Source organism: Cololabis saira, chromosome 18 (assembly GCF_033807715.1).
Source record: "Cololabis saira isolate AMF1-May2022 chromosome 18, fColSai1.1, whole genome shotgun sequence".
Classification (NCBI taxonomy): domain Eukaryota; kingdom Metazoa; phylum Chordata; class Actinopteri; order Beloniformes; family Belonidae; genus Cololabis; species Cololabis saira.
In genome coordinates, this window is record NC_084604.1 from 22,985,141 (window position 1) to 23,013,053 (window position 27,913).

General features: G+C 42.1%; 1 protein-coding gene across 1 annotated transcript in view; it reads left to right on the forward strand.

Annotated features, from left to right (window-relative positions):
- syne1a (spectrin repeat containing, nuclear envelope 1a) overlaps nucleotides 1-27,913 on the forward strand; it is a 135,460-nt gene that overhangs the window by 56,933 nt on the left and 50,614 nt on the right. Inside the window, exons 59-78 of the mRNA XM_061707319.1 lie at nucleotides 580-735; nucleotides 1,630-1,794; nucleotides 4,277-4,449; nucleotides 4,660-4,813; nucleotides 5,044-5,187; nucleotides 6,114-6,278; nucleotides 6,505-6,822; nucleotides 9,099-9,254; nucleotides 17,147-17,317; nucleotides 20,425-20,751; nucleotides 21,032-21,184; nucleotides 21,351-21,518; nucleotides 21,948-22,124; nucleotides 23,190-23,336; nucleotides 23,536-23,661; nucleotides 23,753-23,929; nucleotides 24,184-24,449; nucleotides 25,231-25,387; nucleotides 25,502-25,900; nucleotides 26,063-27,670. Of these exons, the coding sequence (XP_061563303.1) occupies nucleotides 580-735; nucleotides 1,630-1,794; nucleotides 4,277-4,449; nucleotides 4,660-4,813; nucleotides 5,044-5,187; nucleotides 6,114-6,278; nucleotides 6,505-6,822; nucleotides 9,099-9,254; nucleotides 17,147-17,317; nucleotides 20,425-20,751; nucleotides 21,032-21,184; nucleotides 21,351-21,518; nucleotides 21,948-22,124; nucleotides 23,190-23,336; nucleotides 23,536-23,661; nucleotides 23,753-23,929; nucleotides 24,184-24,449; nucleotides 25,231-25,387; nucleotides 25,502-25,900; nucleotides 26,063-27,670 (5,307 nt within the window). The remainder of the gene's footprint in view (nucleotides 1-579; nucleotides 736-1,629; nucleotides 1,795-4,276; nucleotides 4,450-4,659; nucleotides 4,814-5,043; nucleotides 5,188-6,113; nucleotides 6,279-6,504; nucleotides 6,823-9,098; nucleotides 9,255-17,146; nucleotides 17,318-20,424; nucleotides 20,752-21,031; nucleotides 21,185-21,350; nucleotides 21,519-21,947; nucleotides 22,125-23,189; nucleotides 23,337-23,535; nucleotides 23,662-23,752; nucleotides 23,930-24,183; nucleotides 24,450-25,230; nucleotides 25,388-25,501; nucleotides 25,901-26,062; nucleotides 27,671-27,913) is intronic.

The window sequence follows — 27,913 nt, forward strand, 5'->3', positions numbered from 1 at the left end:
TCTCAAAGCTGTCCCTCTTATCATTGTAGCTATTTTTGTATTTATTCTTCCACCGCTGTAGCACTTCTCATTGTTGCCTTTTTTCTGGCACAGCAAGTAATTATATTCCACCCCCCAAGTACCTGAAGTACAATACAAGTAGGCTTCAGTGTTTGATCTTGAGTTGGCAAAATCCTCTTTACCCTGTCACGCTTAAAACCCCCCACCACCTTTGCAGGCTCATATTGTGTCATTGCTCTGTGCCGTGCAGAGCTGAATAACAACACTTTCATTTAAAAGACAATAGCTAGAGAAATAGTGCTGATGCTTGTATTACAATGTCCTATAACCTTGCTTTTATTCCATGTATGTATAATGTACTCTTGTTTCTGCGTGTGACATGTTAACTCAACCTTGCATCCTCCCCTGTCTCTCTCACTCCTCCTACCATTAAAAAAACAAACAATTTCTTCCAATCATTTTGTTTAACGGTGCTTATCTGCAACCATCCTTTCCAACCTGCCACTTTTAACCTCGCACACGTAACATCACATCACTCTCTATTTTTCCGCCTTCCCCACCTGCTTCGTACTGGTCCAGTGTGTACTGGAGGAGATGGCCAGTCGGGAGGTAGAGCTGGGCAGGCTGAGAGAAAGGGCTCATCGTCTCTGGGAGGGACAAGCAGCCGGAAAAGGCTTCGTCCACAGAGTATCTCAACTCTCAGCACAGTACCTAGCACTCAGCAACTTAACCAAGGTAACACCCCCTCCCCCATGTAACCCATGTGGCGTTTTGTCCCCCTAACTGTTTGTGAGCCTCTGTCACAGAAATGCGACTGCATGCTTTGCCTGATTCATGTACTGCTGGTAAGCACTGTAGAGCTATCTGTCCGGCCATGATGCTCACTGTTGAGCTCTGACAAGCCAGGTCGTGGATTAGTCAGGGTTTCTTCAATCAGCTTACTGTACCTCTGGTTAGAAAAAAAAATGCATCCAATGAGTCTTTGTGTCCAGAGTCATTTACCTGAGCACAGTAATCCATCTCACCTTCAAAAGGTCCTTGCTGTAGTCATTTCATAAACATAAAAAGGTCAGAGCTGAAGAGCTTATCTTCATCCATGAAGCACTTGAAAAATGTCAAATGCTGAAATGTGCGGAGGTGTGGAGTATGACCTTTTTGAAGTTCTCATTGAACTGATCACACTCTCATGATTCATTTGAAAAAAAAAAGCATTATCCAGGACAATGAAAGTACCCTCAGAATGATGAATGGGGCTTTTTTCACTTTTCTGGCTTTGCTGGAGTGCTATGGTGTTATTTTTAGTTCCTTCTGCCCTGCCAGACATGAACACAGGAATTCAGTCATTAAAAGCTGCTGCCAGTCACTACACATTTTACTATCTCTATTCTACAGCTACATTGATGATAAATATGTACTGTACGACTGATGACTTCAGACATGTGCTGTGCTTTAGTGTGGGGGTGGAGGAGTCCCTGGAGACATCTGTGAGGGAAAATAAGAATAATTTCAAAAACAAACAGAACAATATGAAGACACACTTGAAATGTACACATTGTAGTTCACAGCTCTCGCAGAACCAATATAAGATTTGAAGAGTGTGTTTACACAACAGCGCTCTCTTATCTTCAGGACAAGGCTTCAAGGATTGAACGTATCGTTGGGGAACACCGACTTTTCTCCGAAGGACTTAAGGAGCTTCAGGATTGGGTGTGTGAGGCACAGAGGGTCATCAACACCTTCACCTCCACCACCACAGACAAAGGCGTGTTGGAGGACCGCATGTTACAACTGGAAGTAAGGAGGCACCAGATGGAATATGACATACTTTAATTCTTAAAAAATAAAATAAAAAAAATAACTGTATTTTTTTCCTATATTTTATACTATTTTTTTTTTTTTCGGGGTGCCTCGACGACCCAATCCCTGGACCAAAACCCCTTCAATGGGGACATGGAATGTCACCTCGTTGGGGGGGAAGGAGCCAGAGCTTGTGCGTGAGGTTGAGAGATACCGACTAGAGATAGTCGGGCTCACCTCCACACATAGCTTGGGCTCTGGAACCCAGCTCCTTGAAAGGGCTGGACCCTCCACTGGAGTTGCCCAGGGTGAGAGGTGGCGACCTGGTGTGGGCTTGGTTATAGCCCCTCAGCTCAGTCGCCATGTTTTGGAGTTCACCCCGGTGAACGAGAGGGTCGAAGGGGGAAGCAGTACTCTGCCGGCACCGTCTATGGTGCGTGTGGGGAGCTGTTGACCTCGACTGGGGACATCGTCGAATACTTCGAGGATCTCCTCAACCCAACTAACATGCCTTCCATTGAGGAAGCAGAGAGTGGGGACTCTGGGGAGTGCTCATCCATCACCCAAGCCGAGGTCACTGAGGTAGTTCGTCAGCTCCTCAGTGGCAGGGCACCGGGGGTGGATGAGATTCGCCCTGAGTACCTCAAGTCTCTGGATGTCGTAGGGCTGTCTTGGTTGCCTCTGCGACATTGCATGGAAGAAGGGGACAGTGCCTCTGGAGTGGCAAACCGGGGTGGTCCCTCTTTTTAAAAAGGGGGACCGGAGAGTGTGTTCCAACTATAGGGGGATCACACTTCTCAGCCTCCCCAGGAAAGTCTACGCCAGAGTACTGGAGAGGAGAATATGATTCAGGAGGAACAATGCGGTTTTCGTCCCGGTCGTGGAACACTGGACCAGCTCTATACCCTCCGCAGGGTGCTCAAGGGTTCGTGGGAATTTGCCGAACCAGTCTACATGTGCTTTGTGGATCTGGAGAAGGCATTTGACCGTGTCCCTCGTGCCTTTCTGTGGGGGGCGCTCAGTGAGTATGGAGTCCGGGGCCCTCTATTAAGGGCTGTCCGGTCTCTATATGATCGGAGCAGGAGTCTGGTTCGCATTGCCGGCAGTAAGTCAGACTTGTTCCCAGTGCATGTTGGACTCCGGCAGGGCTGCCCTTTGTCACCAGTCCTGTTCATAATTTTTATGGACAGGATTTCTAGGCGCAGCCAGGGGCCGGAGGGGATCCGGTTTGGGAACCTCAGGATTTCGTCTCTGCTTTTTGCAGATGATGTTGTCCTGTTGGCTTCATCAGACCGGGACCTTCAGCATGTGCTGGGGCGGTTTGAGGCCGAGTGCGACGCGGCAGGGATGAGAATCAGCACCTCCAAAACCGAGGCCATGGTTCTCCACCGGGAAAGGGTGGTGTTCCTTCTCCGGGTGGGTGGAGAAGTCCTGCCTCAGGTGGAGGAGTTCAAGTATCTCGGGGTCTTGTTCACAAGTGAGGGAACGATGGAGCGGGAGATTGACAGACGGATCGGTGCAGCGTCTGCAGTTATGCGGTCTATGCGTTATGCGTTATGCAATCTACGCACCTACCCTCACCTATGGTCATGAACTTTGGGTAGTGACCGAAAGGACGAGATCGCAGATACAAGCGGCCGAGATGAGTTTCCTCCGATAGGGTGGCTGGACGCTCCCTTAGAGATAGGGTGAGGAGTTCGGTCACCCGGGAGGAGCTCGGAGTCGAGCTGCTGCTCCTTCACATTGAGAGGAGTCAGTTGAGGTGGCTTGGGCATCTGTACCGGATCCTCCTGGACGCCTCCCTAGGGAGGTGTTCCGGGCATGTCCCACCGGGAGGAGACCCCGGGGAAGACCCAGGACATGCTGGAGAGACTATGTCTCTCGGCTGGCCTGGGAACGCCTCGGACTCCCCCCGGAGGAGCTGGAGGAAGTGTCTGGGGTGAAGGAAGTCTGGGCATCTCTGCTGAGACTGCTGCCCCCGCGACCCGGGAACGGATAAGCGGAAGAAGATGGATGGATGGATGGACTATATTTTTGTTACTTTTTTAACATTTTTATTGAATCTGTTGTGTGTGATCTGAGTCTTGTAGCAGCTTCAGCACTATAAATTATTCATAATCAAGACTGTTGATGACTAAATTTATGTGATTAAAGTTAAAGTTTCTGCAGAAAATAGCGATTTGAAATGTTGCACTTGAAATGTTGAAAAACTTGAAAAACTTAAAATAAGAAACTCTCACCACCGTTACTTTGACATATATATATCACTCGATAAATTGTCAAATAATTATAGATAATTGTTTAATCAGAGTAGTAATGCAGATTTCAGTCCTTCAAGCTAAATTATATCCTAGCAACCATGCTGGATATGCTTTTTGTTGATCAAATAGACATCATTCATGTAGGAACAAGAAATATAGATGTTTTACGCTTCAAGCAGTGATTTGATGTCTGATTTTATGTTCACTCCCATCTGTAGGCCTTACTTGCTGCTCGTCAGGGAAGGGAGATCCAGCTGAAAATGTTGCTGACGCGAGGAGAAGCTGTCCAGAGGAATACTTCGGCTGAGGGGGTCCCAGTGATCCGGAAACAGATCCAAGACCTCAAAGACTCATGGGACTTGTTGCTTTCTGCCTCAATCCAGTGTAAAAGGTGACCAAGGAGCAGCCTCTGTTTTTAAAAACTGAACTGTTTTACTGAAGTTTTTACTGAACTGAATTATTGTCTTGCTACCAAATTATTCTTTTCCTTTCGCGGGTTGAAAGGTTTCATGACAATGACATTTTTGCATTTATTTGCTTTATTTAATGTATTTGTTTCTGTGCTGTAGTTTGACTTCCCTTCCATGTTAAATTGTTACAGTCAGTTGGAAGGGGCTCTTTCGCAGTGGACCAGCTATCAGGAGGACGTGGGGCAGTTCGTGCAGTGGATGGACCAGGTGGAAGAGACACTCAGCTGCACAGACAGACAGTACTCTGAGATGAGAGACAAGACCGCTAACCTGGGAAAGACAAAGGTATCACAAGCCACAGTCATCGTGTAGCCTTGAGAACAAAAAAATGATTTTGCAAGCTTATTTTCTGCTTTAAGAAGGAACTCATAATAAATGTATTTATTGTATGTAAATGTATACTTATTAATCATATATCTGTTAATTACATTTTTCAGGATATGCATCATCTCATGCAAATATGTACACTGACATGCCAGATATCTCTACGTTGACTGTACTGTCTGTCATTTTAGCTTCTTTATGAGGAAGTACTGAGTCACAGCAGTCCTCTGGAGACCATTGCTACCAAAGGTTCCAACATGGTTGAGCACTACACGACCCAGCAGGAGGTGCAGCAGCTGCAGTGTAGATACAACAACCTCAAAGAAAAAGCTAAGGTATATTTCAACAACAGGCAGTTTCATTTTGTTCTCTCCATGTATTTGAATTATAAATAAATGGTCTTTGGCTGTATTACTAAATGCATACATCATTTTCAAAAAAACTCGCGTTTTAGAAATCATTTTTCGCTGAGAAATTTTAGCAAAATTCTGTATTTTCTTAAAGGGGACCTATTATGGCATCTAATACCTATTTTAAACAGGCCTTGAAGGTCTTAAAAAGAAGCTTTTGATTGTTTTTGCTAAATAAATGAGAAATTCAGCCTCTGAGGAATGTCTTTAGCATCCCAGTCTCTAACCTCATTCTCTATGTGGGATTCTGAGTGGGCGGGGAGGCTATGATAATGAGGCACTGTGCTGATTGGCTGCCTGAATGACACGATACACCGCTACGGAAAAATGGCGGAAGCTCCGGCCAGCGGAGTTAGTTGTGGGCGTGGTTTCACGCATCGGAGGCCGACCTATGTAAATTGCATTTTGGTTATGTAACGAAAGGGAGCAGAATCTGAACGGCTCGTAGAAGCCACATCGGACTGGATGGCTCATCCGGGCGGCTGTACAGACACTGCAGAATTTGGTTGCTTTCCTCCTTCTCTGAGCTGGCAGGCTGAAGGGAAACCACTTTATATATGTTAAAGCAAGAAAAAAACATGTTTTTCATAATAGGTCCCCTTTAAGTTTCAAAGGACATTCAAACATCTTGGCTCTGTAAGCTCTTACATGAAAATGCAAATTTTTTTTCAAATTCTTTTTCAGATTATATATTCTAAATGTTATGCACACTTTTATGTGCTGTGCTATCAAGTTTTTCAAAGTGCAACCTCTTACATTATTCAAAAGTTGAGTGTCCTTGCATCATTTAAGTAGTACAACCCTTTTTATTAATTTTCTTTCTGCATGTTTTTCAACCTCTTGTCTTACAGAATGCTGTTAGTAAGGCCAAGGAGCTGGTGCTGGTCCATCAGGAATATCAAAGGGGTTTGCACGAGTTCGAGGACTGGCTGGAGCAGGAACAGGCGTCTCTGGCATCTCTGTCTCATCCAGAGGGAAATGTGGATACGCTTGAGAAAACCCTGCAGCAGCTCCAGGTAATGACGTGGAGTTGTCTGTGCAGTTTGTCATTGACAAAGGAAGGGCAAACGTACACACAATCGGAAAGTCTCTTTGTGTGACTTCCTCATACACTGCCTGAGACCATATCTAGACTTAAAATCTTAACAAGGCCTTGAAAATGTCATTTTTTCGCACCTAAATTTCTTTGAGACCTCACTTATGCATGTTTGTTTATTTTTTCCCCCCTTTTATACTTTATAGAGTCTACAGGAACATTGCATAAATGGCCAGTCTTTGCTCACTACTGTGCTGGCCAGCAGAGACAGAGTAATCCCCTGGGGCATACCTCAGATTGAAGACCGGGCCCTGGACACTGTTCAGAGAGAGTGGGCGGCCCACCAGAGCCGCCTGGAGGAAACTCAAGCTCAACTGCACTCCACACTGACCCGGCTGAGGCAGATGGGTCATAGGTTCTTGAACCTGGCTCAGTGGCTGGAGGACATGGAGAAGGCGGCAAATATCAGAAGTAACCGGCGGTCAGACGGAACCATCAAGCAGACCCAGCTGAAGAAACTCCAGGTCAGAGAGGAATATTTTCAGCAATTATGTGATACCTTTGAAAATTTCAACTGTCAACATTGCAAAATTCCAGATTGCATCAATGCATTTAACATGGATGGTTGAGAAATATGTATTGTTTGGCTGTTTTCATCATTTGGCAAAACAGCTAATTTACATTTTTACATCTTATTTGTAGTTCGGATGTCAAGGTAACTTTGCATCGGAATCAACAAAAATCAAATGTGGGGTTCACCAAGGTTCTATCCCAGGACCCATCCTATTTAACATCTATATGCTTCCGCTTGCTCAGATAATAATAAACAAGAAGATAAGTTACCATAACTACACAAATGATGATAACTTCATTACAATGTGTGATTGAGTAGATGCATAGAACAGATCAGTGAGTGGATTTGCCATAATTTACTTCAGTTGAACAAAAATAAAACTGAAGTAGTGGTTTTTGGACCAAAAGAAGAGAATTTAATAGTCAGCACACAGCTTCAGGTGTTACAGTTAGAAACCACTGAATGATAAGGCCGAAATCTGGGTGTCTTCATGGACTCACATCTGAACCTGCAGAGACACATTAAAACAATTACAAAGTCAGCCTTCTATCACCTGAAAAAGCACTAATGTTTCAGCAGGATCTTAAAAAAACTCATCCATGCATGTATCTTCAGTTGAATGGATTACTGCAACAGTGTCTTCACAGGTTTGCCTAAAAAGTAAATCAGACAGCTACCAATAATCCAGAATGCTGCTGCTCGAGTTCTCACTAAAACTAAGAAAGTGGACCACTCCAGTTCTGAAGTCCTTATACAGGTTCCCTGTATATAGACTTATGTGAGTATAGTATAGACTTATGTTAGTTTATAAATCACTGAATTGTTTAGGATACCGACTTTTATTGCCATATCAACCATCCAGACTGTTTCGGGTCTTCTGGTTCCGGTCTACTCTGTGTCCCCAGAATCAAAACGAAACGCCGATCCACAGATCTGGAACAAACTTCCAGAAAACTGCAGGAATGCTGAAATCCCCAAAATTTGTGTATCATTCGCTCTTTATATTTTAAATTCTCAATCAAAAATTGAAAAATGAAAAAGTTACATTTTATTTTGTTTTTCGTATTTTTAATCTCACACACAGCACGAAAAAATGCCTGGTTTCTCATATTTCAATTTTAGACTGGGATCAAAATTACGATATGAAAAAATAGGCCACAGGACGGAATTTGATTTTAATATTTCATTGTTCGGGTTTACGTGACCCGGAAATAGCTTTGCGTGCAGCAGTTTGATCCTCTTTTTCTTTCTCTCTTTACTTTTCATGTTTTTCACTATGTGAAGCACCTTGAATAAACTTGTTTCTGAAATGTGCTATTAAAAAAATAAATTTTAATCCAAATAACCTTGGATTAAATAAATTAGATACATGCTTGCATCTGAACTTCAAAGAGTTTGAATGGTTTGTTTAGACTTTTTTTTCAAATGATTTTTTTTTTCTTTTAAACTTGTGAGCAAGTATGGATTAAAAACATACAATAACTTTCTGTTCACTATCACATACAATAAGTAATAACGTGTAATAGTATTAGTAACTGTTTGTGTGGTCCAATATTTTCAAGAGGCAGCTCATTTATTCATCCTATTGATTTACTATTTACTAAAATTAAATCTGGTTTCATTTCAGAAGCTTAAAATTAGTCCTGCTTACAAACCTTGTGGTGTTTTCATCTAGATTTAACCTTTGACTGTCAGTCACATCAACACAACCCTCAATTTTCTCAATTGCAATGTATTTAATATTCATATAAGCCAAAGATAAGAGTTTGGTTGTCAGTGTGAAAGCAGTGAAGCATCTTTTCTCTGCACTCCAACACAACACTTATTTACATTACAAGTGAAACAGCAGTACTCTCCTTCTTGGTCTCCTTCCTTTTGGACTATTCTTACTGCCAGTGTCAGGATGTCAGTGTACGTATGTTCCTTCCTTCTGTTGAGGAATGAACACACACACACACACACACACACACACACACACACACACACACACACACACACACACACACACACACACACACACACACACACACACACACACACACACACAGACATGTATACAAAATACCTCTGTTGTAATTCCTCTTGTTTTTATAAACATTTATGCATGTTTTCTCTTAAACCAAACTATAATATTAAATCATGCACCATATTGACGGTATTTAAATAAAATATGTTAATTTATTTTATTTTTATATCTTTTATATCTTTTATATCTTCTGTGATCAGGGCTATCTTGAAGCAGCGCTAACACGGCAGGGAGAAGTCGACGGCCTATCATCTCTGGCCCAGCAGGTTTTGGAGGAAACTTACATCAGTAGTCGTGTCAGTGTTACTGCCACCCAGCTGACGGCTCGCTACCATTCCCTGCTGCTCAACATTCAGGTTCGACTCGCTCAGATGTCCAATTTGTCTGTATTTCATCCAACTGTAACACAGTGGAAGCACACTAACAAAAGAGCTTTTTGTCGGCAATTAGTCACAAGCATTGTTTTTTTCCCCCCCTTACTAATAAAAAAAATGTGTGTATCATCTTCACTTTTTTCAAAAATTATTTTACTTTGAAATAATTTCACTGCGTTTTCCTGTTGCCTGTCATTCTCCTAACTGTATCTTTAACCTTCTACATATCTACATATGAACTATATAAATTACATAATGATGACATACAGAATGCATAGGCCACTAAAACCCTTCATCATTATTTGTTCGACTGCTGAAGTGATTTAACATTTTTAACATCTGTTTCTGGTGGTTATGATAAAAAACAAAACAGTTTAAAACACATTTTTAGACAAGTTCAAAACTATAATACTATTTCCCACTTCATTAAGTAATTTGTATATTGTCCAAACCTACCTGCCATATCAGCATTGAAAGCAAAAATAAATGTATACATTTTTCAAATAAGCTGAATATATAGGCTGAAACAGATTTTGCAATGCTGATTAAATATTGTATATAAAATGTATATCTGTACATCTGTAGGTTTTCAAATATGTGTGAAATCAGTTACCGGTCATTTAAAATTATGGCCAAAGCACTTTAACAGGAGCAGCACAGAGCAGCTCTGAGTCACAAACAAGCAGGTCTGTTGATACTCAGGAGTAATTGACTAGTGGCACAAGTGAAGCTTGTTCAGGAACACAGGTATTTATCTAAAAGCCAGCTAGCATTGCAACCTACTCCACCCCTGAAATATCATCTTTAAACAGATATTATTTTAGAAAATTAAGCAGTATGTTAATATGAACATTTGATGTTTTCAAGTGCACTGGCAAAAATGTGGACAGTAACATCCCTACTCAAGTGATGATTCATTAAAACCAAACATGAATAAAATAAAATAAAATAAATAACCACAAACAGAGGCCTGAAAAAACGTCAGTTTCCTTCATTTGTGTCCCCAGGGGGCCAATTGAAGCAAAGAAAAAAAGGGTCCTTCCCTGGGGGACAGGGCCTGTGGTATTTGGTTCCAGTGGCACCACCAGGGGGGGGGGGGTCAGGGGTGGCCATGGCCCCCCCATACATATTTGCTGGCTTCAATAAAAAAAAACACTTGCCAGTCACATAGATTCTATCGTCAGTTATGCGTTTCATCCCAAATCATTTGGGCAAAATGCATATCAGTAGGCGCTTCTTTAAGTATTTCTGAGCCTAATAATAATTTTATATATATTTTATATTGTATACACTAATAATAATTATATATATATATATATATATAAAATGTTTTATTACATTTTATTATTATTTAACTAAATATATAATATATTAAAATATATATTATATATTAAAAATTGTATTAACCATTAATATATATGCAGACAAGTTAGAAAGTTAAAAAAAAAAAAAGTATTTCTGAGCCTGTATACTACAACAGTATAATAAGTCAATCTGGCCCCCCCTATGAAACATTTTTGGAGGCGCCCCTGAGCAGTTCATGTGATTGCAGCGAGTGGACCAGAAGTCATCAATCAGTCCATTAACATCTCCTGTATTTATACAGTTACACTTGGGATCAGAAGCAGTGGCTGATGACCAGAAAAGAACCACCTGTGATTCTCTTGTAAAAGAGTAATAGAGAATAAACTTTCCTAGTATTACTGAAATTGCTGACTGTTGCTGGAAGGAATCTTTAGTATCTGGACCTTGGTACAGGGCTTTAACTTGAGTGTGAGGTTGAGAAGTTTTGAGATATAGTGGGTATCACATCAACACAGTACGGATTCTAAAACCAATGTCTTTTGAGAGTGGTTGGACGTTATTCCATGCTGGAGTTTCCCATGGTGAGAGGCATAGAGCTGGGGTGAGCTTACTTATAGCCTCCCCAGTTTGGAGCTTGTATGTATTTTGTTATTTTCCAAATCTGGAAGAAGGTAGCCCTGCACCTTTTTGGTAGGGGATCTGGTTCTAATGGTTGTTTTGGAGTAATTACCTTTTTTTGAGTCCCTGGCAGGTGTGCTAGAACATGCTTATAAAGGGGACTCCATTGCTTTACTAGTCAACTTCAATGCTTACTTGGGCAACAACGGTGTTACCTGGAAGGGTGGGATTGGGAGGAACAGTCTCTAAGATAACCTGAGCGATGTTCTGTTATTTGACTTTTGTACTAATTACAGTTTGTCCATGGTGAAAACCTTGTTCAAGACAGGCTGAGCTGTGAGCTAATCACCATCTGATGCTAAGTTGGAGCAGATGATGGGGCAAGATGCAGGACAGACCCAGCAGGCCCAAGCCTATCGTGAAGATTAGCTGGGAACGTTTAAAAAGGAAGCTGTCAGAAAGACCTTTAACTTCCATTTCCAGCAGAGTTTTAACTACATCCTAAAGGAGGTTGACGCTGCTGCTAAGTGGACCATGTTCCATGCCTCCATTAGTAGTGTAGCTGATTGGAGCTGTGGCTGCAAGGTCATCTGTGCCTTTCATGGCCATAACCACCCAATTTGAAGGTGTACACCAGGTGGTGAGAGAGGCTGTCAAGCTGAAGAAGGAATTCCTGATGGACTTGGTTAGCCTGTCTGACTCCGGACACAGCTGACAGGTATCAGTAGGTGAAGTGAGCTGCAACTTCAGAGGTTGCTGAGGAAAAAAAAATTGTATGAATGGAGTTTGAAGAGGCCATGGAGATTGAATTTCGAATAACTCCAAGAAGCTTCTTGCTTCTTCTTTCCCTAAAGGAGTTTGGGGCTTCATCGGGAACCCAAACTCCTGGACACTGCTGCTGCCTTCGGATGAAGTGGCGGTGCTGCAGGTTTATGACTGATCACACTGGGCTTGACTCTGACATCGCACCTGGGGATGATGCTGTGCAGGACTTTGGTCTGCTTCTTCTTACGCTCGAACTTTGCCTGTTTGGCTTTAAGTGACTGCCCAAAAAGACCATCAGCAGACATCGACTCATCCACGTAGATGCTCCTGTCTCTGTCGGGTATGTCTGAAAGCATCAGCCACAGGAGCCTCTCTGCTACCACAGTGGATCCCACTCCTCTGGCAAGTGAAAAAGCCCCACAACGGGATATAAAGAGGATCTAATCGATGAAAACCTTGATCTCATTAATGAGAGGAGACAATGAACTGCCATTGGGTACCTGTGCTCCAAGTTCTGCCAGGCACAGGGCTTGATAAGTCCAAAGCATTGTCACAGAGCTCAGTGCATGACTAGTGCTTACTTGTGCTTGATAGATTTTGTCCAGTTGCAGCGGTGAAAACCTGCAGTGCTTGGGTCGGGGTGTAGTGGATCCATTAAAACCATGGTTGCTGGAGGCGACTAAATACATTGCCAAAGATGGAGGATTTACCAACCCAGCTTTCTTAACACCATCCAAGTCCAAGTACGGTCCATAGCCGGGCACTGAGGGAGACAGGGGTTTAAACCACAATGAAGTCAGCTCCCAGATAAAATCTTAGTAAATGGACAAGTGGGGTCTTCACCAGCGTGACTCTGGTGGAAGGTGAAAACCAGTTAACCATGAGAGCGTCTGAGCAGGCTGCAGAGAGGGCCAGATAGTGGAGGAAGGACGTGTCCTCCTGACCCACTGGTGCAGCAACAGAGACACACTACCTGATGACATGTCACCCTGGTCTTCCTCAAAAATACCATGATTATCAAACCCAATGTCCAGGACATCATCCTCCTGCTGAGGGTCCAGTTGGAGCTGTGACTGCACAGCGCCCTCAAAGCACTCCCACTCAGTCCCTTTTAAGCCTTTAACATAATCCATGTGGTCAACCAAGCTACATGCAGGGACTTCGACCGAAAGCCTCTTGTCGTTAGACTTGGACAAAAACAAAGCCCTCAACTCTGAGAGTAAGGGGTCACTACATTCTGTCCTAGCAACAAACCTGACCCATCTTTCCAGGGTTGATCATCAAAGCAAGCAACAAAACGCACACGTTGCAGGCTCAGTCAACACTTTCCTGTAATGGACAATCCCAAGACAGATAAGACATGCTTTGTGCTGGTTCTTATCATGGATAGAGAAGTGTATCCCAGAGGACAGGTACAAAGTTCTGCATCGGACTAAGGAAATAATTCAATTTTCTCTAGCATGTAAATGTACTGAGTGAGGTGTAGTGCATAAGAACTAAGGGATCACTGTGAGGAGAGTTGTATTTAAGTGCAGAGCGTCCCACTTGCCATTACTATCATCATTTAGCTTAAAGCAGCATAACGTAACTTTCAGCTTTTCTGAGTTTGGCGGCATCTTTTGGACAAAAGCGGTAGTGTTTTACCAGAAAGAACACTACGTTTCCCATGAACACCAGCGCGTACTGCCGGAAAACTCCTGTCCCGTCGCGTGCATTTGTTTTGATGAGAGAAGACGGGACGCTTTTCTGTTTCACCAAGTGAACAGACGGAACGCAAAAAAAAAAGATGTTAAACTGCTGGAAAGGAACTGGAATTTACCGGGAAACCTTAAACAAGGAAGCCAGGGAGCGGTATATGGAGAAAATAATGATTATTAACGTTTTGGATCCATATGAAATCCCTGCTAAAGAATGAAGCTCCTGGTCGGAGCGCCACTCTTTATAAGGGATTACTGCCGCAGTTCTGCAGAATCACCGTCTCCGGCTACCTTGTTTAGGAGTGTTTGGGAGCTGCTTTGGTAAATGTTTGACTCGCCATGTGTTTCAATAAATTTGTATGATAGTACAACATACAGTACATGTTTTGTATCCCTCTTACTTCTCTTTTCTTTTTTTTTTACTGCTATATTATGGTGAAGAGGCTCCGAGGCGTGAGCAATATTTTTGTTTTCCTCGTGAGATTATTTTTTTCCTCTGCAGCTGGTCTGTGTGAGTGTTTGTGGTTTAAGGCTGATTTATGGTTCTGCGTTAAATCGACACAGAGCCTACGGCGTAGGGTACGTGACGACACGCACCGTACGTTGCGCGTCGCCACGTACCCTACGCCGTAGGTCTGCGTCGATTTAACACAGAACCATAATTCAGGCTTTACTGTGTGGAAGGTGTTTGGTCGTTACAGCCGCGATCCAAGCGAGCGGACGACTTTTTCACTCTTTTACTTTGTTATATCAGATATTGGCCTGCGTGGTTCTGCCTCCGAGCAGGAAACCGTTGAAAAGTTAAACCATTAGCGATCGTTTCCCCACGTCTGTTGTGTGGAGCTGCTGCATCCACAACGCAGCAACGGGTTACCAGCTTCTGCTGAGCCCTGCGCTCCAAGCCCCGCCCTTTTTCGTCTCGACTACGAATCGGGAAGGAGGGGGAAGTGACGTATGCCGTAAAGCAGTCAAAGCCGTAAAGATTTGTAGTTTTTTAGTGTGGCAGGGTTCCTACCATGCTCCTCAAAGTTACATAGTGCCAGTGAAGGCGATACAGACTCCCTCAGACCATGACAGAGGTGTCATTAAACCTGTTGGAAGTTGATGTACCATCACAGTGACTCTGGAAATATGATATTAAGGTGGAAAAGTTACGTAGTGTCGCTTTAAGGTGTCCTTAGTTAGGACACGTGAGGGCGTGATATCCCATACTACATACTATACACTTGTTGTACCAAGTTGATCAACTGAAAGGAAATCCTTTCAAACTGTTTATCACAGTATTTTACTTGTTCCATTGGAATAATGTTACATTGGTCAGATCCCATATCAAAGATAAATATAAAAATAAAATAATATTGCTATGGACAAAATCCTTCACCAGCAGCGATACAACATTACTTGCATAGCGAGCCAATCAGAGACGGAGTATGGTGGGTCGGCATGGCCATAGTAGGATTTGTAAATTCACCCCCTGATCTGCATTTTAAGTGATTATGGCTGCAGGGATAAAGGAATATTTGTATCTATAACTCCTCACCAAGGGAAACCTGATCCAGCAGGTATTGAACAAATCCTACAGAAGTACTTTTTCATAAGAAGCAATTTTTCTTATCAGACTTTTGTTAACTTCTTTTTTTATTGTTAGTACTGAAAAGTTTATGCATTTTAAGTTTTTCGTACATGTGCAGTGACCATAGAGTTATATCCTATTCTAACCTACATTCAAGGTCTTATATTTATTTCTATTAATTAAGAATAATATAGCACCTACCGGTACTCCCTTTTCAGTGAATTAGACTGCAGGGATTCCTTTAAAAACTCTCCTTAACAGATGTGGCAGTTTGAAAGCAGAAACTCCCAAAAATACATGAAATAATACCAGGCACAAATATTACAGTGTGCATGGCTTTCAGATGGTGAATATCAAAATATCATTAAAAAAACATTTTAAAAAAATGTCTAAGCTGAGTGCAAATCAGGCAGATAGTGGTAATAAATCTGCTGCACCGTTATACTCTGTCACCACAGAGGTGATTCTGGTTTGGAGTTATGTTACAGTTACACCCCAGTAAAGTATCTTTGAGAGTTTCCTGTTAGTCCTGCCTTTGTTGCTTTGTATACTCAGATCCAGCCTCTTTAGTTTTCCTTTTGTCCTCCCTCTAGAGGGGGGAGAATACAGGAAAATCAATGGGGCTTTCATGGTCAGGGGCTAAAACTGTAATTAAACGCTACACACCCCAATCTCACACCAAGTTTTCATAGTGGAAAAGATTTTCCTGTGCCACATTGATTTTTTTACACCTTCAGTAACACATACAAGTGTGTGTATGTCCTTATTCACCTCCCTTCACTCCCTTACTCTGATTTCTCTGTCTCTGTCTCTACCCACACCTTCCTTATCTGCTGAAATTAACTTAAGGATGCACATGCAGACACGCACAGATGAATACATATCACACCCCCTCACACTGTGGATCCTCGTAATTATACTGCAGGAACTCAGGGCCACATGAGGTTTGGGTGGGAAGCTGTTACCCCTCTCTAGTACGAAAAGGTGTGCACTCAGCACTATCAGCTAATTGGAGGTTCTCAAGACAGGATTTGCAAGTTGAGTGAATAATGTGTGAACCCTGCAAGAAACCACCTTCATCCTTGAAGGGTTATCGACTCAAAATCTCAGTCAAGTGGATAATACATGAAAACCATAAAAACCCCACAGCACTTTATTGTGTAACGATTGGCACCGTGCAGATGAAAGAGAAGAGAGGAAGCAGATTTGATGTTTAGATGGCAAAGAGCTTATAAGTCCTCGGTGGCCAATCTTAGACTCCTGGGGCACATTTCATGCCTCAAACATGTTTTGTTTTGTTTTTGTTTTTTCTTTTTACCTACAACAAACACATTACATTTTTTCTTTTTTTTATTACAAATGTTATATTTAAAAACAATAACATTGATATCATAATCAATATCAGTTATCTACATCAGAATTGGACTGGTGCATTTAAAAAAAAGTGGATCAGTGCATCATTTGAAATACTGATAAGACAAAGTTTAAACGTGTGCCTTATCCAACCCTGTAAATTTGTTAAAAATAACAGAGCTTCACCTGAACAGAATAAATCAAGTATCAATCTTTTTTTCCCCATTTCAACAAAACTTAAATGTTTAAATTTTAATACTTCTTATTCTTTTTTTATTGGTGTTTTCATTCTCAAATCTAATCACTGACTTACATCTTATTACATATTATTTATAGCCCCTTGTTGGATTAGATTAGATTTCAAACAACAACAGTATGTATTTTTGAATAAGACCAGTCATCAAGCGTCTTTGAGATCTTTTAAAAGCGCTCTATAAATAAAATTGATTATTATTATTATTATCATTCCCCTAAGACAGATCAGAGAGTAATGGCTCAACACTGCTAATAATAATAATATTTGAAAAACGTTTCCTCTCACTTTTGATCTGATATATTTTCAGGATACCATCAAGCACCTACAGGAGGAGCTGAGAAGCATTGAAGAGGCAGAAAACCTATGCATATCCTTTACAGAGTGGTTCAGCTCAACTCAGAGAAGCTTCACAACCATAGCTGATCGTTCTGAATCTCTGGACCGGGTTACCATGGAGAGGAAGCTGAAGAAACTAGAGGTAATGATCAATCAGCCTAAATTTGTGCTGTATTTACTTATGCAGTTAGACAGGGAAGCATTTAAATGTAAAATGCAATGCTACGTTTCATGCACCTTACTAAACAGGTAGCAATGAATCACTACAGATGTTTTACCTTGACAAAATGATGATTTAGCAGAACTTCAGGTTGTACTATAAATCCAATACCCTAGTCAGCAAAATGTATTCTTGTGTGCAACATTTGAAAGCTCCTAGTAACATCAAGAATACAGTTTTGTTTTCGTTTTCTTCATTTGCAACGTAGGCTTGGGACACATTTGGAAGCCCATATAGTATTTGGACAGTTTTCAACTCACAGAAATTCACTGTAGTGCAGTGGTGACTAATTGCAGCAGTTTCTCTTTGTCTTAGCCCTGTGCAGACATGCACTACAATTACATTGAAAATCTTCAATACTGTTGGCTTGGCATAGTTCATATTGAGCACGTAGAGGACTGGATGAGCATCTGTGTGTATCGATCTGCTCCTTATGAAGACAAAGCTGGTGCTGCTTTAGAGGAAGCACGATATCAGGGAGAGACCTCCCACTGTGTGTAAGAGGATGAAGAAGAGCCGGTGTCAGGAGCCTGCTGGCGCAGACACTGTAATTGATGTAGTGCCCTTACTGCTTCACATCTCGCACACTCACACACACAGAATTTCCTCTCTTCTAACATATCACAAAACCAACCTGAAGTACTAATGAACTGCAACAAACTCCACAACCTGGCATGATTTCACACATCCTTGACACTTCGTTTGTCTGTGCATCACTGTATCTCAGCTTTCTGTCTTCCTCACACACATCCTGAAAAGCAGTGGACATTTACAACACATCACCTGTGGTGGTCTTTGAAGTAATCCATGTCTGGGATCGATGCACGGTCTTTAAATGACTGAAGAAATGCTGCCACCACACGTGTCCTTCCAACACCAAAGCTGGCATAAAAGAGTGCTTCATGACTTCCTCGTCTCCTGTTGTGAGAGAGGCTGTGTGATTATGCATTGACACACCACCGGTCAATAGTTGTCGTAGAGGACTTTAGTTATTTTTATTTGATTTCATTTTATAGTGGGGTTCATACAGCTGCAAGAGGTCTGCAAGAGTTGACTGTTGTAATAATGTAAAGCTTTAAGACAAAATTTTGTCAACATTTTCTTATTGTATAGTATAATGATTTTTAAAATTTTATTTTTATTTTGAAGTACGTTAGGTCTCCAAAAAGCGTAAATTCTCTTGCAAAAATTAAAACCAGGCAAAAAGCAAAAATAAAAATGACCTTCACATTTCTTGAAGGTCCAAATACAGCTTTTACATAAAAAAAAAGTAATATAAAAACAGACAGCCTCCTCTCTTGTCAGCCATATATACGCAATGCAAAAGACAAAATAAGATTCATTTTTGACTTGAGCAAAGCGTTATCGCTCATTTCAGAATGGGGGCTACTAACATATATATTTACTTAGTCATTCAATTCAATTCAATTCAATTCAATTTTATTTATATAGCGTCTAATACAACAGATGTTGTCTCTAGACGCTTTCCAGAGATCCAGAACATGAACATAAACATAAACATAAACATAAACCCCCGAGCAATTATTATATAAACAATGGCAGGTAAAAACTCCCTTAGTGGGAGAAAAGCCTTAAGCCAAACAGTGGCAAGGAAAAACTCCCCTTTAGGAGGGAAGAAACCTTGAGCAGGACCAGGCTCATAAGGGGGGACCCTCCTGCCGAAGGCCAGACTGGGGGAGTCGGGGACGTCGACAGCACACAGCAGGCAGGTGGAAGCAGCAGCGGGATGACCATAGTCATGTTCATCCACTGTCCACTATTTGTACATGAACGTGGTTTCCAGTGCTACAGTAAACACAGCTGATTAAGGAGCCCAGGAACCAATACAGAATAAGAATCAGATCCCACAGTGCTCATCATTTACAGTAGATGCACAAGGAACTTGACATGAATAAACAGGGTTACATGGCAGTTGACATATAAAGGGCAAGGACCTCATATATTACGTTCACCATATTGCAGTCTCTAAAACATGAAAGCATCACCTTTTTTTCAGTGGCTAAATCCACTTAATTCTCTTTTTTTTTCTTTCTGGATAAATTAGATCATTACATTTTTTTAAATTAGAAATAAAATATAATTCTGAGGTTAATTTTGCTGCTTACAGTCTAAAAAAATAATTTTAATTCAAGATCTGAATAATGAGTGGTACTGTTGAAAGAGAAACTAAATGTGAGGTGTAGTTTTTTTTTTCTCCCTGATAAGAAGTGGAGCTAATTGGTCACATGGAACAAAAGCTACCACACTGCAAATGGTAATTACTGCAGACTCCTTCAAACACAGAATCATATAAAAATTAAATAGACTGTATATCGCTAGTTAAAGCCACAAGCCAAGAACTGATGAACAGTCCTGGTGTGTCAGATTAAGCAGGAAATGTAGGTGTGTGCAAACACACACAGGTCTTGTTACCCTACCAGCAGGAGTGACTGGAAATCTGGGTTTGTTACATAGTGAGCTTGCTTCCTCTGCTCAAGCAATAATAGGCTGATGATGAAAGCTAGGGCATCCCATCGAGGGGAGGTCATTGTATGTGTGTTCGGTATATTGTGGTTGCCCCGGAAACCCTGCAGCTACTGTTGCCCGTTATAAGGATCTTTATAATTGGGTCCTCCTTTCATATTATTCATAGTGGTTTTTCCTCACCATGACCTCCCAATCGTCTCCACATTTCACCATGCAAGTGTCAGTGTACCTGACGGGTTCAAAGCTTTACAAAAGCGCTGCTAGGCCAGAATTGATGAGTGGGGCTGTACTGGAGTCAAAGGACAAAGAAATCACTGATACTGTGTCCAATGTTAACCTCTAAGTCATTGAAGCTATGATATAAATGTGTCCCTTTATCCCAGAGGATGGGCATTAAGATTCTTGGTACAACAGTGGAGAAATGTTTTTTTTTCTTTAACTCTGAATTGTTAAATGCCCTGGTTGAAGGTCATTAAGCATAAAGTAATGGGTACAACACTCAATCTTTGCTGAATTGAATTTCTGCTCTGTCTTTCACCCAGACTCTGCAGTCTGAGCTCCAGCATGGTCACACTTCCCTGAAATCCCTGAGGGAGCGGGCAGAGCAGGCAGCAGGCTTCCTGAACGACGCCGGAGCTGAAAGTTTAGGGGGAGAGGTAGAAGCACGTCTTAGCCAGCTGGAGGAGCTCGCAGGGGGACTTAGGCAAGAGCGCAACTTCCTGGAACGTGCATTACTGCTAGCTAAGGAGTTTCAGGAGCGGTACAAGGCTCAGGCCCAATGGCTTGTAGAGACCCGGGTTCTGCTCAGCACCCCAGTGGAGCCCAAGGCTGAGATGTATCAACGGAGAGCACAGCTGGCTAAGTATAAGGTACAGCACTATGGAGCACTATGCTAATGCTGTGTTCAGTAATTTTCCACTCTGATGGTTTAGTAGAACATTGAGATGAATACTATTATGTTAATGAATGCCCTTGCATGTCTTATTGACAGAAAAGGTGAATATGATTAAAACAAAGCTAACTTTTTCCAGAATCTTCATTACGTATAAATTATTGTAGTGCTAAGCATTTAAGTACACGAAATATACTCACATATTCTAACCCTGGTCCAACATTGGACTAAAGAAACCAGTCTGTCTCTGTCCCCAGGCCATTTTGCAGATGGTTCAGTCCCACGACGGATCCGTCAAGTCAGTGATGGAGAAGGGAGATGCTCTGCTGGCGTCTGTCCACTACCCCTCCATTAGAGACAAAATGCACAGACTGCAAAAAGACTACGCTGAACTTTGTAAAGCTGCGATGGTGAGATGTTAGGATGTGCGAGAGAAAATATATAAATTACAGAGCAGGTGGACCTTTTAGAATAAACCATGTATAGTTTAAGAGTGTGTCAAAGACGGTGCTATCAGTTTCCTGTGTGCTTTCTGTAATCAGTATAAATTGGTTCTTTGTGGACTGTGTTGTTCAGGCTCATGTGGAAAACTTGGAAGGCCAGGTAAAGGAACAGGAAGCGTACCACAACGAACTCCAGGAAGTGGAGCGCTGGCTGCTGCAGATGTCCAGCAGGATGGTGACTCCTGATCCAAGCGTGAGCGGCAGCCTCGAGGCAGCAACTCAACAGCTGTCCAGACACAAGGTGACCAATTACACTGTCTCACTTTTGCTGTTGTTTGCCATCTATGTGACACACGATGCAGCTTGAGTAATGAGCCCTCATTAGAGAACAACTTCTTCGTATCTCTGCTCTCTACAGTTTCAAATATTCACACTTACGGCACACAATATTTGTCGAGCTATGTGTTACATGACGCTTGATACTACACATACAAGCTGATAAAATTCCCCACGGATCTAGTGTATACAAAGCTGCTGTCCTTTGAAAATTACCTTTGTGTTTTACACATCTAATTTCAAGTTCAAAATATCAGGTCTGTTCAATTTCCACCGGTTCTCCCTTGGTGGTGTCACTCTTCTTTGACCTCCCGTGTCACCTTCTCGTCCTGAATTACCTTGCCACTGGAGTTTCCCTCTAACAAGATCCTTCTTGGATACATTATCCCTGCAGGCCATCATGGAGGAAATTGCCGGCTTTGAGGATCGTTTGGCAGGCCTAAAAGAGCGAGGAGACCACCTGGTACAAGGCTGCAGTGACCGTGTGCAGAGCAGGCTGAGACAGCAGGTTCAGGCTCACCAGCAAGGCATCAGAGACAGCTACTCTGCCATCTGTAGCACAGCGCAAAGAGTGAGTGAAGAGGAGGAGATGGGATAAGGGAGGGTGGGAATGCAGAAGAAGAGGAAGGAGAGAGTTTGAAGTTGATAATGACGGTTGTAATTAGATGGTTCCTCTATTCATTTATGATGCATGTATTTAAACACTGGATGTGTACTCATTTGTGAATCCGGGTGCATGTGCAGACACAGGCAGTGTCCTGTTCCAGGAGTCAAGCTATCCACTGAATGCTAACCCATTCTGACACCTTAAGGCCGCCTTTCAGTGTCACTGTAGGGGGCACAACCAATTAAATCTGCCAAAATAGAGCTTAACAGCAGCCGTACTGAGACAGACCCCACCGCCAACATCACTAACTCAATCTCGCCATATTAATCTCCGTATATCCCCTGTCAACCCCACTTTTTCATGCTTGAGCCAAAAATGATCACACGCCACCATTCAGTGGATCTGGCTAGTCCTATAATCCAGTCCCACTCTGCCATTTTGGCAACCTCTATTCTGTCATCACGGCTCACCTCCCAAGACACCACCTCCACCACCGTGCGCACATCCAATCTGGCATTGTGTGATCCAGCCACTTTTTACCACTACACTGCTGGCTTCTCTACAACTGTGCCTTCAGTGTTACAGTGGCTGCCAACCGTGTCCCAGCACAACACAGCTCTAATATCCTGCCCGCCACTTGCCACCATGCCAGCTTTCTGGCCTTTGCCAAATACATTGGGCAGTTTGCCAAAGCCCCCCCCCCAATGCTCTCAAATTAACACTGTCAATCAGACCTTGCTGTTTCGCTCTCCCCTGGAGGGGACGGACGCCTCCACATTCGACACCTGTTAAATAAAACGCAGCATAACGGCCCCCATTTTTAGATTTTGCCATTTAGTGCGTCTTTCTGTTTGACCACGTATGCCAATTTCAAAGGTATGGATTATGGCATCGTGCCCCTCATTGTGAGTTCAGCTAAATATGTTTTCTGCTGCTTTTGGCTGAAATCCTTTCAGTGTCTGCTTCAGGTAGAAACATTATGCATCTCATTACACTTGGTTTTGTCTTTTAACTTTTATTTCCTTACAGGTTTATCAAAGTCTAGACCACGAGCTGCAGAGACATGTCAGTCTGCAGGACACACTGCAACTCTGCCAGACCTGGTTGTACTCTGTTTCAGAAGAAACAGAGCCCCATACACATACTTTTGCCAGCCTTGAAGAGGCTCTGCAGCAGGTCAGTAAGCACATTTCAGCGCCTTAAAAAGATCTTGAAGGCTACAATCTCCATAACAGTTTAGCATTTAATTTTATTTCTAAACACACCTTTACTAGCTGAATTGAAAATAAACAAATGTCTGCTTTGTATAAATTTAGCACTTGAACAACTGTCCATAAATGAAATAAAAAGGTTAAACAAATCCTTTGACAAACAGGTGAAGCAGGAGCGAGCTCTCCAAGAACAGGCGAGCACATACTTCCAGCTTGTGTGTTCAGCATGTGACCTGTCGGAGTCGAGGGTCAGGGAAACGGCAGCAGCTATCCAGCAGGTCAAACTGCAGGTGATAATCTGTCATTCTGTCTTTAAAACTGAGTACTTTAACTGTTCAAATACCTTACTGTGGATGGAATTCTTGATATTTTCATGATTAGATTGAGGAGCGTATGCTTCTTAGTGAAGAAGTAGCCGACAGCTGGCGGGAAATGGAGGAACAGACGGCAGATCTGGAGACCCAGCTTAGAGAAACGGAACAGGAACTTCAGAACCTCATCAGGAGACCTGCGGAGCTGGAGCCCAAGATTGCACAAAATCAGCTGGACAAGGCGCAGGTCTCTGCACTTGCTATTTAAAAGACATATATATATATATATATATATATATATATATATATATATATATATATATATATATATATATATATATATATATATATATATATATATATATATATATATGTTTTTTTATTTTATTTCCACTTGTAAAACTTCTGTTATTAAAAAAACAAAAGAACAACAACTTCGAAATGCCACTTCTGAAACAAAACTTCAGACCCGTGCTTGATTCTCTATTATCTTTCCTGCAGGAATTCCTCCAACAGATTAGAGAGAAACAATCTGAGGCGACTCATTTGAACGACGCCATCAGCAGGTTGACGGATGGACAGGTCTCTCCTGCACTGGAGGAGATAAGGAGGCTGAAAAGAGGCTGGATTGTGCTGGGCCAACGGGTGGAAGAGCTGGAAGCTCAGCGTGGGGAGGACATGCAGCGAAGTGGAGAGTTCCAGGAGAGTGTAGTTGCTGTGGAGGAACTCTTCCACCAAGTGTCCAGGGAATGGGACTACCTTGCCAGGTATGAAGATATTCTTAGAAGCTTTGACTAACTTTTCATTTATAATCCTGTAGATTAACCTTTCAAGTGCATATAAAAGCTAGCTGACTATAACAAAAATTACTTGATTTGTTATAATGTATGTTTACCTTATTTTTTTTTTTTTTTTTTTTTTTTAGTTTATTTTTCGGTCATGACACAAAAAAAAAATAAATAAAAAACCAAGAATAAAACTGACAACAAGAAAACGTTCAATTGTTCAAAGAAAACATAACAAAAAAGTTTCCAGTATACAAATAAACAAATAACATCTAGACCGAAAAAGGGGTAGGCTGAAGCAAAGCTTATTATTTGCCTACCCTCAAAAAGATTAATTAAATTAATAAAATAAAAGCAAAAAGTAAGAAAAAGACTGCCCGTAAAACAAATTGCCTCTGTAGGGATAACAAACATTCCTCAAAAAATAAAAAAGATTTTTAAAATAAAGGTGCAGTCTACATGCTACCTTCATCCTTAAAGAATCAAAGCAAATCACCAATTAAATAAATACCCAAATCAACATCAAGCCACTCATTAATATAATATAAGGAAATCATCCTTCTTTTCAATGTTTTTTTAAATAAAGTTAAAGTTCTACATAATTTCAAATCTATATCTAATTTATTCCATACATCCACCGCTGTCACTGTAATGCATCTCAGTTTAGTGTTGGCAAAGACTTCTAGCAAAGACTTGAGACTTACCTATATAACTGTTTTCCCTTGTACTCAGTGTGCTTTAAACTCTGTATTTGTGTACTTAGGGCTGACACAGAGAGTACAAGTGAGCATCTAGAGGCTCTGAGGAAGCTTTCTAGTGACCTAGAGGAACAGAAGGAGACCCTTGAAGACCTAAGAGACCAGAGACAAGTTATCCTGCCTCGACTTAGCCTGCTAGATAAAGAGCTGGTCAAACAACAGGTGACAACCTTATTACTCTTGTTACAAATGCCAATGTATGTACAAGTTGGTCTGAAAGTTGAATTCATCTACATGTATTTGCTTTAATAGCAGCACTCTTTTGCATTTAACCAGGTGGGCCACCTGGAGCAACGCTGGGCCCAGCTTGAAACTCTTATTCAGCAGAAGATTAAGGATTCTGCTCAGACACTAGAGGATCTCGCCCAGGTGGAAACCCAGCTGAGAGATGCGAGAGAGTGGGTGGAGGAACAGCGGCCTGCACTCACCTCTGCACTGAAAACCAGCCCACCCCCCGATCTGGCCCAGAGTTTTCTCTTTGACCACCTCAGCGTATGTGTGGAACTGGAGGCGCGTCAACAGCTGCTTGTTCAGGCGGTGAGCGAAGCTCAGGCCGTGGCCTCCCGGCTGGGGCTGAGTGAGAAGAGATGCTTGCAGGAGCTTGTTGAACAAGCCCAGATGGAGGTGGAGGCTCTTGGGGCTCAGGTTGCCCAAAGGAGGAAGTATCTCAGTAAGGTAAGCAGCTGGAATTTTAAACTGGATGCAATTCACATTTTAATCATACCCTTACAGGCTAAGCTTTATCTGGTGCAAACTCCACACTGTTGTGGATAAAACTTATTTCACTGCATCGTTTTGCAAATAATTTGTAATATTTGTAAAATTCTTCCACTCAAGGCCTTCACAGAGCGGACACAGTTCCTTCAAGGCTTAGGGAGAGCCTTGCTGTGGGTGCAGCAGCAGGAGAGGAAGGCGTTGTTGGATGACCACATAGCACTCCTTCCAGAGGATCTGGCCAAACAGGTTTCTGCGTGTCAAGGTGTCCACAGTGGCTTACGAGCATATCAAAGGGAGCTGGCATCGCTCTGGATGCAAGGGCGAGAATTGGAGAGAGATGCCACTGACAAAGAAAGAGCTGAAACGCTGGCGAAACTGGAGGAGGTTCAGGCGGCCTTTGAAACGGCCCTCCAGAGGACCACCCAGCGTCTCAGTGGCTTAGAGAAGGCCTTGACCTCCAGGAAGTACTTTCATGTGGACCTGGACAAGACTTGCCACTGGTTAAGGCAAGCAGATGCCATAACATTCCCTGAAATCAATTTCAGTAGTGTTGATGAGAACTTGCAAATCCAAGAAAAAGATTTGCAAACACAACTGTCTAACTTTCAAAGTGTCTTAGAACAAGCTTCAGAGTACGAGAACCTCCTCCTTATTGTTCAGAGAATAGGCCAGGAAATCCTTCCGACTCTGAACGAGATCGATCATTGTTACCTAGATGAGCGCCTCAATGCACTGCCTCAGCAGTACAATGCCATCCTAGCTCTTGCCAAAGAGAAAAAGGACAGAGTGCAACAGATAGTCTTAGAGAGAAAAGAGTTCAGCACTTTCTTCGATATAACTCGCAATGCACTGGAGGAGATTCAGGAGCAATTTGACAATCTAGAGAAGCAGACTATCAGTGTTAAAGCGGAGGAAGTCGTTACTTTAATGAATGAATACAGAAGTATTGAAGAAAGCTTGGTCCATGTCAGCCCTGCTGTTAGAGAACTGCATGGCAAATGTGAAGGATTTCTCAGCAGAGGTCTGCAATACAGAACTGAGGAGACGCAGCAGCTGGTCAGTCTCCACACTGCACTAAAAAGGCGACACAGTGAGAAGATAAAACAGCTAAATGACTGTTTGATTATACAGGTAGAGCATGACAGGGTGTTTTCACTATTCGACTTAGAGCTTGAGTCAGTAAAGGAAGAGCTGGTCAGAGTAAAATCAAATAAAGGAATAAGTGCCCTAGAAAAAATCACAAGTTTGTATTCACTGCTGGGACGTCTGGAAGGCGTGAGTGCTCAGGGTGAAGAATTTGATCAAAAAACCAAAACCCTTCATCTGAAGTTTGACGCTGCTGCCTTCCCTGACACTAAACTGCAACTGGAGTCTCTGCGATGTGACATTGAATCTTTTGTTGAGGAAAATGAAATAGCCACCACAAAGAGTGATTTTACAAGAGAAGCTGAGAGGATGTTGGAGTGGTTGAATGCTGTTAAAGAAAAGCTGAAGGAGCCTTTCAGCCTTTCAGAGGCGAAAACTGAGAGGATACACGAGGAGAAAAGGAAACTACAAATCCTAGGAGAGGAAATGAAAAGTAGACTGAAGGTGGTGGGCATCTTGGGTAGCAGAGAAAAGCAAAACAAGGAAAGTAGCAAAGAAATGGTTTCAGCCCACATCGAAGAAAAATTGGGAGTGCTGACAAAGCTGGGAGCTGAAGTTCAACAAGAAAGTGGCACAAAACAGGTATATCTATCTATCTATCTATCTATCTATCTATCTATCTATCTATCTATCTATCTATCTATCTATCTATCTATCTATCTATCTATCTATCTATCTATCTATCTATCTATCTATCTATCTATCTATCTATCTATCTATCTATCTATCTATCTATCTATCTATCTATCTATCTATCTATCTATCTATCTATCTATCTATCTATCTATCTATCTATCTATCTATCTATCTATCTATCTATCTATC